Raw genomic sequence first — 18,607 nt, forward strand, 5'->3', positions numbered from 1 at the left:
ATCTGAGCGTTGCTCTTTTAAGACTTCTGAAAGCATGCTCCACAACTCGTCTCTCTCAGATTTTGGACGGCACTTCAGATTCTTAAACCTTGGATCGAGTCCTGTAACTATTTTTAGAAATCTCACATTGGTACCTTCTTTGCATTTTGTCAAATCTGCTGTGAAAGTGTTCTTAAAACGAACATGTACTGGGTCATCATCCGAGCCAGCTATAACATTAAATATGTCAGAATGTGGGTAAAACAGACCAGGAGACATACAATTATCCCCCAGGGAGTTCAGTCGCAAATTTAATTAACGCATTTTTTTAACAAGCACCGTCAGCGTGGAAGCATGTCCTCTGGAATGGTGGCCGAAGCATGAAGGGGCATATGAATGTTTAGCATATCCGGCACGTAAATACCTTGCAATGCCGGCTACAAAAGTGCCATGTGAACTCCTGTTCTCACTTTCAAGTGACATTGTAAACAAGAAGTGGGCAGCATTATCTCCTGTCAACTGTAACCAAACTTGACTGGCTGAATTGGTAGGACTGAGTGGACTTGTAGGTTCTAAAGTTTTACATAATTTTGTTTTTGAATGCAGTTATGTAACAAAACAAAAATCTACATTTGTAAGTTAATATTTTTCAATTCTCCTCAAAAGTGTATTTCTTTTGTTTATCATTTCTACAGTGCAAATATTTGTAATAAAAATAATAAAGTGAGCATTGTACATTTTGTATTCTGTGGTGTACTAGAAATCAATATTTGAAAATGTGGAAAAACATCCAAAATATTTAATAAATTTCAATTGGTATTCTATTGTTTAACAGTGCAATTAATTGCAATTAATTCTTTTAATCACAATTAATTTTTTAGTTAATCGCATGAATTAACTGCAATTAATCGACAGCCCTAATTACAATCTGATCATATCTGTTTCGCTTTTGCTTATTTAAGTGTACTTTCAACCCATATATTTTGTTTTTAATACTTCAGTAATGAAAAACAATTATTATTAATGGTTGACTCATTTTTATGACCAAGCATAAAAAATTATGTTCAACAAAAGCCTCTTGTGTTTTGTTGCATACATATCCACAAAACGGCCAATATTTTAAGGGGCATGGGAAATGAGCTCTCTAACTTTCGCAGATAATCTCTGCAGTACTCAACGTTTACAGCAGTGGCTCTCAACCTTTCCAGAATATTGTACCCCTTTCAAGAATCTGATTTGTCTTGTGTTCCTCAAGTTTTACCTCACTTAAAAACTACTTGCTTACAAAATCAGACATAAAAATACAAAAGTTGTCACAGCACACTATTATTGAAAAACTGCTTATTTTACCATACAATTATAAAACATTATACATAAATTTCAGTATAAACAAGTCATTGTCTTATGAAATTTTAGTTTGTACTGACTTTGATAGGGCTTTTCACGTAGCCTGTTGTAATACTAGGCACAAAGCTAGATGAGTTGATGTACCCCTGGTTGAGAACCATAGGTCTACAGCATTGCCCTGTCAAATATGCACTGTAGATACCTGAACCACAACTATCCAATTACCAAGGCTACTGATCTAAGCCTTGCACAAGCAATACATTCACTCAAATTAAAAACAAAACTCCAGTAATGGAGTATACCTTTCATCACACAAATATTAGAGGCAACACCAGCTCATGTCTGGAGCTAAGACGTGCCCATTCAGACTAAAAACACTGTTTGGTGATATAAATGCAAGAGCAGTCCAGTGCCTTCAGCTTTATTTATCAACATTCAAAGCTACTGAGTATCAACAAATAGCTAGGGTAGAATGACTTAAATCAAAGCTATATAAATCACTGATTTTAATTATAGTTTAAATCAGCAAGCAGGAAACCTTGATTTAAATAATTGATTTTTATCATGTTTTGCATTTTGCTTTTCACTTATTTTCATAAAGAAAGGCTTATTCTCATTCGTTAATAAACTAAACTAAATATACACTTTACACTAACTTTGGTGTTTCTTTTTGCTAGCCAGGAGGATATACTATATCTATACACTTATTTAAAGCAACTACAGTTCTTAACTTATATTTACTGAAATTTGTATTTTTTGTATGTTGCAAAATGGTGAACAATGTATTTCTAGTTTACTAGATTAATTTTTTTTACTTGTGATTTGTGTCAAGCTCTATTTGGATGGACATTCAAACACAATTAAATTTGAACAAAAACAGCAACTTTTTTTTTTAAAGTACCTTAAAAGTGCTGGATACATTTAAAAAAGTTTATCACAATAAGTTTTGCATTAAATATTAGCTGATTCATTAAACAAAGGAAGTGTTAGCTGTAGTTAGTGAATTGAACTGATTGTTTTTAGTCACTATGTCCTTCAAGATTTTAGAATTAGTAGAACTAACCTTCTCACACCTAGTTTTTATTCATAGATAAAAAAAAGCAGGAAAGTTCGTTTTGAATAAACTATACTCACTGCACTGACCTAGTTGAATAAAGAAATGAAGAAAATATTATTTATAAACTTACAGAAGAGGCTTCTGATGTCAAAAGCTGGTTTAGCATTTCAACAAACTCTGGTTCCAGGTTTTAGCCATGGACTTCCAGCAGTTCAGTGGTTTAACTTTCTTTAAAGGTTGGCAGCAAATGTGCTGTTTAATATTTCTTTGCATTAATTTTAATGATTTTAACAGATTCTAATAAGTTTAGGCATTAACTTCAGTTGTCAATTTCAAATATAATTTTAAATTGTTTGCTTTTAAAAATAAACTTGTATTTAATTTAAAAACAATTTAACCTTTTAAATTAAAAAAAAAAATCACTGATTTTTATTCACCCCTGCAAATAGTCCATTCCTTTCTTAATTTTCCTGAACTTCTCTTTCTCCTCTCCCAGCCCTTTTTCAGACAGGGATCACCCCCTTCCCATCACACATACTTTTTATGTTAAAAACACAGCACCCACTCTTGGCCTCTTCCTTCAACCTCCATCCCACCCCAAATGGCAAAGCAGGGGGAAAAGGACGAGACCAAGCACAGTATTTCATTTGTAAGAAACGTATGCAAGACAGGTGATCGAGAGCTATGCCTTAAATGTTTCCAGTCCACAAACTGGCTCAGAGTATACCAGAAGAGAAGATTTCAAGTCCAATATCCAGCACTAAGCCCCACCCTACAGCTCAGGCCACCAGAAGAGGTCTTCTAAAGCTGTAGGAACACTCCAGCTACCAATTATTAGCATTAAGATAACTTGATATTAATTAATCTTAAGAGAATACATCTATGTCTCCCTTTCAAGAAAAATTTCTATTTGTATTCTGAGAGACAACGTGGGTGAGGTAATATTGAACCAACTTCTGTTGGTAAAAGAGACAAGCTTTGTGTAACCTCAAAAAGCTTGTCTCTTTCATCAATAGAAGCTGGTCCAATAAAAATAATTACTTCACCTACCTCATCTCTCTCTAACATCCAGGGACCAGCATGGCTGCAACAACCTGCAAACCATTTATATGCTCATTTTCCAGGCTATTGGGGTAGGTTTAATGAGGAGAGCAGCTGCTAACAATGAAAATTATCAACTAGGACATTTCTCATTCAATTATATAGCTTTTCTCCTCATTCATCAGTAATGGGAAGTAATGAACAGTGAATCACAAAAGCATGCCAACTGGTGCAGGATTTAAAATCCAGCCTGCAACCACTATGCTGCACCAAGGCCATGGCAATTTGGATAGAATGAGATGAACTGGATACAACTGGTGTATTTACTCCACATGCTTGAGCTATTAGTTTTGAGTATTATTTTTATTACCATAGTGCTTGGGGGCCCTAGTCATAGACCAGGAATGCCCATTTATGCCACAACCTTCCAAAGCAATGCTAAGGGTCAGAACAAAATGATGGGAGAACCATTTCCCAGGAATTTCGGAAAGAGGAATTCATCTTGACCAGACACATTTCTGGAGCTACAAAAATAACCTTATTCCTATGGCAACAGAAATATGGATCTTGTACAGATAGGGAAACTAATTCCAAAACCTAACTTTTGATATAATGAATTACTTTTTGAAGGTAATGTCATACTAATTAATCTTGGCATCTAATGATACTCAAATGGACAGCCCAAAGTGCCTACCTACAGAATGCCATGAGGGCTGGTACCACATTTCTAGGATGCTTGTTTATACGAATCCAATCAAATCATTCTGAAGAAACTCTTAAGTAGCTGAAATCACCAGAACTTTGTGATTATTATTATATTAGCATTGTAGCATCTAGAGGTTGGGGCCTCAATGGCCTCGGTACTGTACAAAGAGGCAGTCCCTTCCCCCAAAGTGCTTTGTTTCCCCTGACAGTAGCAATATAATTGGACCAGATCAATTAATCAGATTTCCTGGTTGAGTTCTATCTGCATACTAAAAATGTATAAGAGACTAACAGAGAAATCCTGCTGAGCTATCTTTCTCTTCCAATAACTATGCTGTTTACTGTAGGTATTCCCAATCCCGATGCTTCAAGAGGCCTTCTGGTCTTCTCTGCAGGTGCATTGTCAGTCCCTTGACTGCCTAACAAGTCCAATGGGCCTTTTGCAACGGAAGACTAGGAGGATGCCTACAATCTTCCCCTTTCCTTTTCTATATCCTTTGCTGCGAAGCAGCTTTGACCTCTAGTTATCTTCTGGTTTGGGAAGAGCTATCAGCATTCATACCTCAGATCAGAAACCAATCCCTAACAGGAAGTAGAAGGAAACTTCCTCTGTGAGCACAATAATAGTCCACTAATATAGTTTCTTGCAATTTCATCTGAAGCAGCGGGTACTAGCCACAGTCAGACAAGATATTGGACCAATGGACCACTGGACCAATCTTATGTCAATTTTTTGTGGGATGTGCTTGTTCTAGCTGAGACATAGTATTGCTGTCAAAGTGAACCAGAAGAATGTGTATTCAGATTTTGGAAATTTGTCTTCCAAGTATGTTCATCCTATGAAACTTGCTTCCACAATGATTATACAAGTGTTTAGAGCAAATACTGGGGTGGCCATCAGAATGTTTTTTGTACTTACCTGCCCCAGAAAGGGACATGTGGGTGTGATCTAAAAAGGACACCTAACTTTTCATTTTATCAGAAGGAATGTCCTCAGAAGGAATTTCTGTAGGTGTGTTCTGAGAAATCCATTCAGGGAATGAAGCCAATGCATGGCACCTGACATCCTAGCCATTGGACACAACTCCCAGAAAATGGAATGGGGTTTTGCATCTCTGCAAATCTTTACTATGATAGTAAAATTATGGCCAGAGCCATGCCTGTTTTGACCGCTGGGTGAGCAACTCTCTGCACTGGAGTTCAAAATCAAGATGAGCTATTCAATAACTGGTAGGTATGAATTATTTCCAATTAGGAATGGGTCTGTTTCTCTGGATAGAGCACTGATTGGCATGTTGTCTATAGATGGGTATAGATGTGTAAATTGCAACCAGTGTTTTGCTGAGACTTCTACCTACCATTTCCTGACTCTGGGGGAGGAGAATATGGAGAAAAAAAAGTCTTGTACATGTATTGTGAGCTCTCCTACACAAATACTCTATTTTTTTCTTTATCATGCTGACGATTTCGTTGGTTTGGAGGAAAATTTATCTAGGTTTTGTTGGGAGCTCCTGCTCCACATTTTCCTCTCAGCTAAGGTAATAGTCCCTTCTTGGATAAAGTTGGTGATGGTAGCAACCAACTGACTTCTATGCTGGCTTTGATGGTGAAGGTTGAGGCCTCTGCTATTGTCAGTTACTAATTTCTCTAATATTTCCCCAAGCAGTTCCTCACTTGTACATTTGCTATTCATGGATGTAATATAACTTCCTTGTAACCACCAAGTTAGAACTCCCATTGGTCATCACAAATCACATCAAGGATACAAGTAGGACAGAACCAGAACCTCTCACTCCAATTAAGGATCAGACCTCTAGATGATGAGCCACTTGCTTGCCTCCTCCTTGCCTTTCCTTACTAGATATATAAAAATAACTATGGGTTGAACGGCTACAACTCAGGCTTTGAAATAGCTCTGCAGTGTATCCCTACTCTTACGGTCTATAGCAGAGGTTCTTAACCTATTTACCGTTGTCAGCTACATCCAATACTACCTGTAATGCCCTGAGGATATCACATGGGCCGCAGGGCTGTGCTGATTGGGCCGCAAGTGGCCCGCAGGTTGAGAACCACTAGTCTATAGGTTCTTTTGGAAGGAAGCTCCCTTCCGAAGGTGTGATTATCTTTCACTGGTGAAGCTACTGCAGCACCGAACTTAGGTTACTCTTAAATGTTAGAAGTCTAAGTGGGATTGGGATTTTACTCAGTATTTTGAACATGGAAAGGAATTTCTTAGTTACCCTTCTGTAACTCCATGATGATGCAGCTTTATGGGAGCTGAAATCTCTGTGCCTATGACTGCTCCTTAGGCTTCAATGTGGCGCAGGGAAGGAGAGAGAGTCTTTGATCCTTTTTCCCTGGCAGAGCAAGGTTTTATGCTAATTACTGGAAGGCGCAATTCCCATTCTGTCACTCCCTGATATCTGAACATCCTTCCCAAGAAGAGTGGGGGTCCTTGGGATGAAAGTCAGACAGGTATAATTCCCATTACACTGCAGCCTGAGGCAAGACTGAACAGGAGGGACAGGCTTCTCTGTGTGCCCAGACGTGACACAAGGTAAAGAAGGGTTGGTGAGCTTGATTTACAGCTTCATGAACAATATTAAGTGCTACCCTTTGAAGGTGACACTTGCTTCTGTCTTTCTGGGAGCTGGAGTCTCTGAGGATTGCAAAAAACTTATTCCTGAACATCATAAGAATCCCCCAATTCACAGTGGAAGGAAGGGGAACTGTGTAGTTCCACTTCAGTATCTTGGCTGGGGAGGAGGAGAATGACTTTGGATCCTTTCTGGGATTGCCCAGCTCCGTAATGGAATTTACCCCCTAAGCTAGCCAGACAGTGTCCTCCTCATCTTCTCCCTGAAACACTTAGGGCTTCTCTATGTTGGAGTCATGGCTCATTGGGGTGTGCAAGGGCCCAAATGGTGGTCCAACTGTCAATGCAAGGGTAAGATAGCTTTGAACAGACAGCACATAATTTACCCTCAGGATAGTCTGACAATGCTGCCTCACATAGGGAACACGCTGCTTAAATTTAGCCTGGTTGTGGGACAGCTTTGACTTGCCTGAATGGGGCTGAAGGAGTACCAGACAGAGTATGATGCAAGAGCAGATCCACCATGAAACCACCATGTTGCCAAATAATCGATCCAGGGCAGAAGGAGGAGGAGGTGGACAAAGAATGGTTTTAAGTGACTACTGCACAAAAACAAACAATTAAAATTATCGAACATAATAGAGTTGGGAGAAACTGAACTGCCAATTTATTTTGCAGCCCGAGGTAGAAAATCTGATGGCCTGAGCTGAAGTTCTTAGTCTTGGAGTCTTCAGCAACAACACTGGACTGCCTCCAAGTTCATAGGTGGGAGGCTCTGACCCTTTAGTGATGAATGAGCAGAAAAGCTGTTCAACAGAAATAATGCCATCAAGGCCAGCAATGCTTTTTTAAGCTTTATAGCTTCTTTTTCTATGCTATGACAACAAAGATTCAGGACAAAATTCAAACCTGGTATAAGCAAGGTGCAACTCTATTGATTTAAATGATGATTTAAACTTGCACCCGTTGTAAATTTGGGGAAGTGTATGCATTCTCTGAGAGTGACTGCACCACAATTAAGGTGGGGCAGAGTTTGTTTGGGGTTTACCCAGGAAGGACAGCTCTGCTTTATGCCGGGGGGTGGGTGGGTGGGTGGGTGGGGTGGAGAGAGGAGGAAGGAGGTCAGAAACTGCTGTAAAAAAGGTGCTCGGTAGTCAGCTTTGCAGCAATGCCTGCTCTCTCCCCCACCAGGAATGAGAGGTCCAAAGAGCATAAAGGAACGAAACCTGGGTGGGGCAAGTCTCTGTTCCACGCAGCGAGGAAGCCAGCACCCACCCTCCCTCCCCTAGTGGAGGTGAATGGCAGACTGGGTTAGGACCGTCTGTGGGCATTACACTAGTCGCTCCTTTTAAAGTGGGTCTGGGAAGGAATTTTTCTCGCACCACCTGAAATTGGCTTTGGTGGAGTGAGGTTTTTTTTGCCTTCCCCACAGTGGATGTGAGGGAGTACCTTTTCTGGTGACAAGGAAAGGTGGTAGGCCATATGTCGCAACTTATTTTGTAAGGTTGGGCAGATGTCCAGTGCAGGTACTCCATAAGGAAGGCAGCCAGTGACAAGATAAATGGCCTGGTAAAGGACTTAAAAGGAGGTACGGGATAAAGGAACAGAATGGGGGAGGGGGTTGGGGACTCCTGATTGGTACAGCAGGGAGCCAACCCCTTCCGCCCCACCTGCCCCCGTTCTCATAGCCCACCTTAGCCCTCTTACGAGGCTGGTGGATGGTAAGGTCCAAGCCATGGGTTGGCTGGAGGACCTGGATGGAAACAAAGGGGGGCTGGTGGAAGCCCCGGAGAATTGATTTGAATAAACATGGATTTGCCTGCACTGTACACTTTATTTGCTGGGTAGTCCCAGACATCTATATAATAAAGTTGTGGCCTGATTAAAATCCATAACAAGTGTCTCCTGTCCTTCTTGAGGTGTACCCAGACAATATTAATAGTGTATGTCAAAGTAGTATTATGTATAGTGGATGAAACATCTAATGTTGGTGGCATGAAAGAGGTTTTTATGGTTTTGTTAAAGTTATGAGAATTTCACCCAAAGATGCCTCCTAGTCATAATAAATTTGGCTTTAGGTGGGTGGGCTGGATCATTCATTCCTTAATAGTAATATTTGTTTTCTCTGTAGTTATCAAGTTTTATGGTCAATTTTGACTGATAGTGGCCTAAATATGCCTTATCTTTTTCATGCACATCTTTCTGTTTTAAGGAGATGAACTTATATTCTGCTTATAGTGACAACCTAAACCATATACAAATGCACATAAAATATATATTTATATTTTTGCAAGAACTGTGAAATATATTAAATTATATCCACAAACCTGAATCCAGGGTGATGGACTTTGGAGGTTTAATGGGATAAAACACAAAAGGAAATATGGCTCCGGGAATCTGGTTTTGTATCTGATAAGGGTAAGGACAGGACAAGATGATGCATGTTAGCTATTCCAGTATCAGCTGTTTATTAAAAAATAAACTCTAGGTAAGCAACATACAGAAACATTAAAATATCCTTTACACATGCCAAACACAAAAGAAAAAAAGTGACTGATCCAAAAAGTGTTCAGTATATTTCTGAAAAAAGATCATTTGGATTACAAAACCTAGAAAAACTCATTACTGTAGCCCTAACATTATAAACAATTTGTGAACAGTAACCTTACTAAGTGTGTCCTCATACATTTTAGCTCTTTGGAAGACTCACCTGTATCCAGTAAACTTGGACTCTGAAGGACTTTTGATGTGCAGATGTACTATATTCTACATTTAAAGCTGGCAAATAGTTTCTTCTTACAGGAATTTCATTTGGTTGCTGGATTTTCATGTTACCACCATTAGGAGTTAAACAAACCTGTAATATTAATATTTAAAAAAATAGGTGTGCTGTGTGCTTCAGTAGCCAGAAACTCTAATTTTAAAATGTACATTTTGTACTCTCAACATATTGAACGTCAACTTTAAAACTAATATTAAAGTGTTACTGCTCAAATGTTAGAATGTTCTCCAATTCAAGTTAATGGGGATAGTCATTAACTTCAACAGAAGCAAGACTAGGACCTAAATTTGTACACTTATTTTGAGGGATTATCTATCTATTTACATGTTGCTTTCTAAAGTTGATGTACAATAGTATGGTGAACAATGTCATTTTAAGATATAAACTTGCAGGTGTCAGAAGCCTGGACTCAGTTTCCTGCACAAATTATTTAAATATAAACTTACTACATATAGAAAAAGGAAGATTCAGATCTTAATGTACTTTTGAATTTTTAAAAAATCATTTAGGATGTTCTGCTTGATATTTACAGTATGATAATATAAAGCACTGCTTTAAATGATTCACCTTGCCTAGAAATGAAACATGCATAGCTATTTTATTATGCTATCTTAACTATAGCACTTTATCAACCACGTATTTAATTATACTGTTACTTTTGCCCTCTATTACCATAATAAAGCTATACATTTATTATTTGCTTGTATGTTAGCAGTTATAATATTTATAATTGTTTAAAGCATTCAATAACAAAATACGTAAGTAGAAAAAGCTGTGGTGTCAAAAAGTTTGTATTAAACATCACGTGAAGAACTGCAATGTTCCTTGACTGTGTATGTGTGTGCACATCTTTATGACCACACAACCTGGAATTGGTTATGCCTCCTTAAATAAGGTAAAGGCTAAAAACAAACTGGATACAGTAGCTTTCAAGGTCTTATTGTATCCTTTCTGGAGATACATAAAGAAAGGTTTTCAAATGGACTCTACTGGAATATTGCCAAAATTTGATGCTATATATAGATTTTTTTTCTTCTTCTCTCGCCCTCTATATGTATGTATATCTCTATATACAAATTAATATCTAAGAGTAAAGAGTACTAACAAATATTACCATAACATTTGTTTCCAGCTCAACAATCTTGTTTTCTGAAGGGGATAGCTCACTGTATTCTTTAAATGCTCTCTCTAACTTTTCAGTCTGCTTAATGCTCATTGGCCTCCACCTTGATTTCTTCTTGGGTTTTGTCTCCCAAACTACATCAGAACTTGTAAATGAAAACAAAACAAATGGTAAACATAAAAGAATGAAAGATTAGGAGTTTCAAGTTTATTTTGACAATTTTATCATTTTAAATAATATTTTGCTGGACATGGATCATCAATACATATAAAACACATGACAGACAAAAACAAAAAATACCAGATTTCATGTAGTATTCTTTTCTGGTTATTTTATTTATTTATAGGCAACTTAGTATTAGTACTAGGTAATATTCAATTTTGATTGCTGCTGCATATCTATCCAAGAGGGTTTAAAAAAAATAAACTATATACAGTTTCCCCTACCAGCGCTGTTCAAGATACAAAATGAAAAATTTCTTACCTGAATATCTTAGTTTCTCTCCTCATTCCTAACAAACAAGTAATGCCTCTCACCTGTGAAATTCAGAAATAATCCAGAACTGTTCTGGAGGCTTAGGAGTAAGCCCCTCCCTTCATTTGAGGCCAACAGAAGACTTTTTCCAGAATTGTATATGAATGTCAAACAAATCATAAGCATTAAGTCAACAACTTGTAATTACATTAACTAACCTTAAGGCAATTCTATGTTGATGTCTCTCTTCATAGAAATTTTTCAATTGTTACAAACTATATTTTGGTCATTTAACAGACTACCAGGGTGGGCTGAATGAGGAGAGAAGCTGATAACCAAAAGAAAATTTGCTGAAATTTCACATTGTGCTGTACAGCATTCTCACCTCATCCGCAAAAATAGTAAGAAGTGGGCAGTGAATCACAGAAGTGTGCATGTGTGTGTGCGCGCGGGGGGGGGGGGGGGGGGAAATAAGGGACAGTTTATATTATTACAGTAGAATAATAGCCTGTTCCTCCATATGAAGCAAAATCTTTTTAACGGAAAGAAACCTACCTTGCTATCCTCAGAAGATATTCAGACCCTATTTTCTACCCACAATGCCACTAGCATCCTTAATTTCCTCCAGGAATGGTTTCACTCATGTCTAGTATGCTAACTGGTGCGGGATTTTAACATCTTGCCTGCAGCATCTTTGAGGCCATAAGTGCTTGTCACTGATGCCAATATAAAACTCCATTGGCTTCAACTGAGCCAGGATTTCACCCCTGGTATTTTGGATGAAATGAGATTAACAGGATACAGTTAGTATGTGTACTCCATACACTTGAGAGACACATCTTTAGAGATTTATAAATGTTCATGTATGGCAAACCTTTCTAAAGGAATGCTAAGGAATGAAAAAAATTGATGGGAGAACCATTTCTCAACAAGTGTGGTAAGAAGAATTTACCAGAAAGATTGCTGGTACTATAAGAATAATCTTTTTCTCACACCACAACAGTTGGGCACTAATTCTGAAACATGTCTTTCTAAATGCAACTAGAATAGCTGGTTGCAGGCTTGTCTCCTCTGGCCATCCTGATGAACCCTGACATCTGAGGATCTTCAATCAAAGAGCCTGTTGCCATTAGAATTGGTACCCACTGTTATATAGTGCTTGGTTTTAGGACAAGAACCAAAAATCCTGGAGAAATTCCAGTGTAACCGAGGTCACCAGAACTTCAGGATACTTGTTTACCTTCAGACCAGAAATAAAACTTGACTGGAACAATGAATGAATTTCCTGGTTGAGTTCTGCTGGGATACCAAAATGCATCTACAAAGCTAAATGAGAACCCACTCCTCTTTAGATACCCAAGGCTGTTAAATGTAGATGGTCCATATCCAGATGGAGACCCTGGCTGAAGAAGTCTGGTCTCTTTTGCAGGTACAATGGAAATTCCTTGGCTGTCTCTATCAGGTCCAATCCAAGCCAGTGCAAGACTAGGAAAATGACTTCAGTTCTTTTTGCTCCTCTTTTCGTATCCTTTCAGAATGGCAGCAGACTTTTCTCTGCCCACAACATTGCTTCTGGAAGAAGCTTTTCCCCCTGGTTATTCCGCAATTTTGGAAAGCATGTAAACATTCATGCTTCACAGCATATGCCAATCTCTAACAACCAGATGTAGGAAAATTTCCTTTTCGAGCAATTATTCCAGAATTGCCCACTACCAGGTTTTTTGCACCTTTCCCTGAAGCATCCGACACTGGCCACTGTCAGATACAAACAGAATATTAGACTTGATGAACCCACTAGTCTGATCCCATAGAGTCATTCCTATGCTTTTGTTCAGACATGTCACTGACAGAGCTGTCCAAGTGAACTAAAAGGATGAGTATGCTGAGATTTTGAAAAGTGGTAAGCTTGAGAGAACTAATGTCTTCCCTTTTCCAAAATGAGGGACCTTTAGTTGTCTTGTCCCCAAGGTATCCTCCTCTCTCTGACAGGCTAGCTTCTGTAGTGAGTAGCCAGGGATCTAAAGTGAAAAACAGGTTTATTTTTTTTCAGGATGTTCTATGTACTTACCTGCCCACATGTGGGGTCATTTTATCTGGAAATGATGCCTAATTTTGCATTGTGTCTACTGTGCAGTTCTACACACTTAGAAGGAATTTCTGGAGACACATTTTGAGAAATCCCACTCAGGGTATAACACCAATGCATGCCACCAGCAATCCTAGTTGGCAACTGACTGGGTGATTGCTGTGAGAAAAATAGTGATTCAGTGAAGTTTTGGTTCTTTGACCATAATTTTACCACTATGGCAAACATTTGTAGAGCCGTGCCTAGTTTGACCTCGGGTAAACTGTATTGGGATCAAAAAGTTCCTCTTGATTTTGAACCATTTCCAGCACCTGGGCAGTTATGAGTGGATTTGTTTCTCCACATAGGACATTGATTGGGATTTTGTCCCTGAATGTATACAGATGCATAACTTGCAACCTGAGCCTTGCCATAGCTACCACCAGCTGTTTTTTTAAGAATCTGGGTGCAGAGTATTGATGAAAAAGAAGAGGAATAGTTCACCCTTCTGGATGAGTAAGGATTGGTGGCTTGTGTCAGCAAGGCATAGCTTGCCCTCTGAGAGTCCTTATAAATATAGCACATCTCAGACTTGGTTAGATGCTAGTAGGGCTTCTCTGCTGTGATGGGGGGCAGAGGGAGCTGCTCATGAAGAGCTATACAGGACAAAATAGAGGGTTATAGCCTCAACATTATGGTAATTCCTCAACTCAGCAGAGGGAGAGAGGAGCTGGACGCTAAAATGAAGCTGCTACTGCACAAAACCAAAAATTAGTTATAAAACATACTGGTTAGGAGAAACTGAACTGCTAACTTGTTCCCCTGTTGGAAGAAGAAAATCTGGATGCCTAAGCTGAAGGGTAGGGCTTAGACTTGGAGTATACACCAGTGTGGACTCCTTTCAAATTCCACAGGTGGGAAGTATTACCCATTAGTGATGAATGAGGAGAGAAGCTGTGCAGCAGAAAGTTTAATATAACATACTGTACACGCATATCCATTCAAAGCACATACCAATTTGAAGCATAAAACTAAATGGAAATGGAATTCCAAACACATTCCAACCTAAACACACAATGATTTAGTACTAACAAGAAGAAGACTAGATCAGATCAAAAAGTATAAAACTAAAAATAAAACTAGCTGAGTTTAAAATGCTTGAAATAATGCTTACAGTGACTCCCTACCGAATAGATTACTTTACCTTGTAATTCCAATGTAGGACACTTCTTGCTTTGTATAATTGTTGACTAAAGAAATTCCAACATCTTGTAATGATAGAACAATTTCTTGTTCTGCTAGTTCTACTTTTTCACTTTCATATGTTGCTTTAAATACACTCTCATCTTCAGTGAATAGGATAATACGTTGCAAGCCTTCAAAAAATGAAACTAAATAAACTCTCTTTTTATGATCCAGGATGAGAGAGTCCATCATGTCCTACATGAGGAGGAAAAAAACCCAAAAGTTTGCAAGTTTTGTTCATTCTACTTTGACAAACAAATGTAAATTTTGTGGCAACATGGATATTGACAAATAAAAGCTACATTGGGAAGGTAGGACATTGGAGAGTGTAAGAATGGAAGAAAACGGGTCATATTCATAAGAAGGACATTATATGAAATTCAAAAATGATAAAATTTTGAATCATGAAGCAAGATCTCAATTGTGCAAGCACTCATTAAGACAAGGGGACAAATGGGAATAAAGTTAAGAATATGTACAAGTGGAAATATTATTCCCCCTATTCGAGCTATGCACATGTTGATCATTGATTAAACTAATGCAAACGCATCAGAAGTTAACAAAGTATTTGTTTCCGCTTTATTAGAAACAATGAAAAGAAGAGGAAATCTATATTTACCTACTGGAGAAGCATAAAACTGAAACCAAAAGAACAGTTAGCATAAGAGAAATAAAAAGTGAACTATATATCAGTACTGTTTTAAGTATAGCCTCGATAACACAAAACATTTCTGTTCAGGTGATTAATATAATGAAAACGGATTTTTTTGTTTTAATGTACCAGAATGTGTAAAATATTCTTATGCTTTAAAGTATTTCCATAGCTTCAAAAAGTGAAATGAAACAATATCTTAAATTATGATTGGTTGCTCTGGCTATAAAAGAGCTTTTTGGCAACTGTCTTAGGTCTCCATAACTAAGAATCTGTCATGGTTTTCATAAATTAGGCTCTTACAGACAATCTTTTCTCCATTCTTGTACAAACTCCTATTGTTTTCAACAGGAGTTATGCACTTAAAATTGGGTGTAACATGGTGCTGTGTTTTAAATATGTGGTTTATTATTTGTCTTGGCAGTTTAAAGGATAATTCCTATAATAGACTGGTCTTAACACATAACAAATAAGATGAAATTTGTAGTTTTAGAGTTTTAAACCGGGTTTCGAATTCTTTAAGAGAAACGTTAGAAAATAATACTATTAAATCCAAGAACTTTATTAACACAAACAGCGCTATTGTGAAATTAGGGTTTGTCTATATAGTCAGTGTGCTGCAAGCTGGGTTGTAAATCTACCTTGCACTAGTGTGTCATGCACTAACTATCCATGTGGACCTTGGTACCACATACTAAAAATTCCCCTATTCTAATAGGCAAGTCCCCAGTATAACAAAACTGGCAATATTTAGTTACCTGATTAAAGGAAAATGGCAACACAATTGTTTAACAATTCCCGTATCACTACCCATTCATTAGGAAAACGACAAACTTGTTCATTTGGCCCTTATTTCTCCAAAATCACATACTTTGAAAAATTGTGTCATTAAATTGTTTTGCTTTGTGTTTCTTTGCTTCTTTCCTTTCTTAGTCACCTCCTAAGTCTTCAACAATTGATATTCTGGTTCTTCCCTTATGGAAAAGTGCTACAGAATTTAACAAGGATGAAGTCTCTAGGATACTATAAGAACAAATAAAAAAACTATTGATACTGCACTCAGTGAATCAGCACTCCTCCGCAAAACAGAGAGGTCCAGTGGTGTCTAACAAACTTTCCTGGAATTTATTTTTAAAATAAGAAAAAACTAAAAAATTCCACTGAACAACCACCATGTTAGGAGCACATTACAGTTACACTGTTAGCAATCAAAATAAAGAAAAGGTCAAAGTTAAGGTTGCATGAATAAGCTTAAATGCTGCCCTCTATATATGCTGAAGCACTTAAGTTTAAAAGATTGCATGCTATTTTTCAAATACAATATGTATTATACTTTGTCCTACAACCTGTAAGGTGCATCTTCAAAAGGGTTCAGGAAGAGCCTAATCCAAAATCTACTGAAGTGAATGGGAGTCTTTCCATCAACTTCAGTGGGCTCTGAATTATGCCTTAAATGCGGCAGGGTTCTGCAAGACTGAATGACTTTCGTGGACTGTCTGATACCTCCAGAATAATACGGAAGTATACCAACCTTCTAATAGTGTGTATTTAAGACTGTAAAAAACAAACCCAGTTTTTTTTTCTATTTGTTGAGATCATGTATTTAAAGGCTATTGCAGTGCATAACACAACAGAAAGAACTTAGTTTGGCAGGCAACCTTAATATCAACATTTCTGACTTTTGAATACTTAGCCAGGTAACTATAAACCACATTTTAATAGGTATTTTAATCAAGTACCAATTTTTTAGAAAAATGTCTGTAAATAAATAAAGTACAGTCAGTCTGCTAGTGTCTGTGCCAGAAAGCTGCTTTCATAATTATGAGCATCAGAAGGGCAATACTGGGGCCTAAAATTAACATACAGAAATACAATATCAACAGATAGCACTAGTAAGAGTTCTATGATGTTAAAAAGTACACATACATCTTTTTGCGTTACTTCCCCATTGCACTTTCCACATTTCCATTTCAACTTTCTAGAGCCTACTGGATCAGCCCAGGTGTACAATACTGCTTTATTTGGCATAAGATGGTCTTCCATCACATTGAGAGAACTGCAAAATAATGATTAACAATATATATATTCAATTATCTTTTACACAACAAACTCAAAATCTAACACACCAATTAAATAATTGCACCATTTCTTACCTGTTAATTTATTTTCAATTTCATAGAATCATAGAATGTCAGGGTTGGAAGGGACCTCAGGAGGTCATCTAGTCCAACCCCCTGCTCAAAGCAGGATCAATCCCCAACTAACTGATCCCAATCAGGGCTTTGTCAAGCCTGATCTTAAAAACCTCTAAGGAAGGAGATTCCACTACCTCCTTACGTAACCCATTCCAATGCTTCACCACCCTCCTAGTGAAAAAGTTTTTCCTAATATCCAACCTAAACCTCCCCCACTGCAACGTGAGACCATTAATCCTTGTTCTGTCATCTGGTACCACTGAGAACAGTCTAGATCCATCCTCTTTGGAACCCCCTTTCAGGTAGTTGAAAGCAGCTATCAAAGATAATATCAATGTATCATTAGTGGGTTTCCTGTTTCTTGGCAATACTCCACACTTGGAATACATTAATAAAGGTTTTTGCTTTGTTGTTTTTTTTTAAAACTATAAAAGTGTGACCTTTAAAGCAATATACTGTGTGTAAATCATACACAAACAAACTTTAGAGAAGAGTAATTAAATCAGTATTACATGTTTATAATTTTACAAAGTGTGGGATAGTTCAGCTTAGTGGAATTATAATTTTAAAAAACATTTTTTTAACAACATAAATGAACTTCTCATACAAGTATTAGTAAATCTTATCCATAGCCTATATTTGTTTCCTTTTAAAATCTCATTTGTGTTTGGTCAACCTGTATATCTATTTTATTCAAATTCCAAAAATAGTATGAAATCTACTGGATATTAATTATTAGTAAAATTTCCATTCTGTTTCAGAGTATATCCACTTATTGGTTACTAATGGCAAATAAGTAACAAGAAGGCAGAAAGCAGAGCTTAGAAATCATAAAGGAAATGTAGTCTGAGTACTGTCTATCACACAAACATTTCTAGAGAAGAACACTGTATTATAGAAGCAACTACCTGGAGCATACTCTACCACAGAATTTGCTGGCTGAGGCATAAAGGTTTAGTCTGTAGTGTCTCAGTATTATGGGTATCTGCAAAAACGTATGATCTTTACAGATCTATTCAGCCTTGACACGGATGGGGGGTCTGGTGCAGTATGTTGTGATACTATCAGGAACTGGTCTCCCCCCACTATAATATACTGTTTTATTTGTTTCTTGGGTAAAGAACTTTATTTACTATAGCTTTAAAATTGCATGGGGGATTCCTGAAAGGCACCTCAACAAACCAGAAATAATATGATGTTCAAATGCCACAACTTCATTCAACAAGCAAAAAAATATAAACAAACAAAAAGAAGCAGGATTCACATCGTTTTTGCAGCAAAGGGTGCCTATAGCCACTGGGTCCAACTAACAGCTATCCTCTCTCTGAACTGCACACCTCCAAACA

The 18,607-nt window shown here is 37.6% G+C and overlaps 1 protein-coding gene across 2 annotated transcripts in view; it reads right to left on the reverse strand.

Moving 5' to 3' along the window:
* Window positions 1–18,607, reverse strand: part of VPS13A (vacuolar protein sorting 13 homolog A) — a 283,684-nt gene that overhangs the window by 64,638 nt on the left and 200,439 nt on the right. For both annotated transcript variants that reach the window (XM_054032764.1, XM_054032765.1), the window contains exons 53-57: window positions 16,993–17,122; window positions 14,374–14,609; window positions 10,622–10,775; window positions 9,436–9,582; window positions 9,053–9,134 (exon numbers count right to left, since the gene is read on the reverse strand). In XM_054032764.1, coding sequence (XP_053888739.1) covers window positions 9,053–9,134; window positions 9,436–9,582; window positions 10,622–10,775; window positions 14,374–14,609; window positions 16,993–17,122 — 749 coding nt within the window. The remainder of the gene's footprint in view (window positions 1–9,052; window positions 9,135–9,435; window positions 9,583–10,621; window positions 10,776–14,373; window positions 14,610–16,992; window positions 17,123–18,607) is intronic.

Source organism: Malaclemys terrapin, chromosome 6 (assembly GCF_027887155.1).
Source record: "Malaclemys terrapin pileata isolate rMalTer1 chromosome 6, rMalTer1.hap1, whole genome shotgun sequence".
NCBI classification, from domain to species: Eukaryota; Metazoa; Chordata; order Testudines; family Emydidae; genus Malaclemys; species Malaclemys terrapin.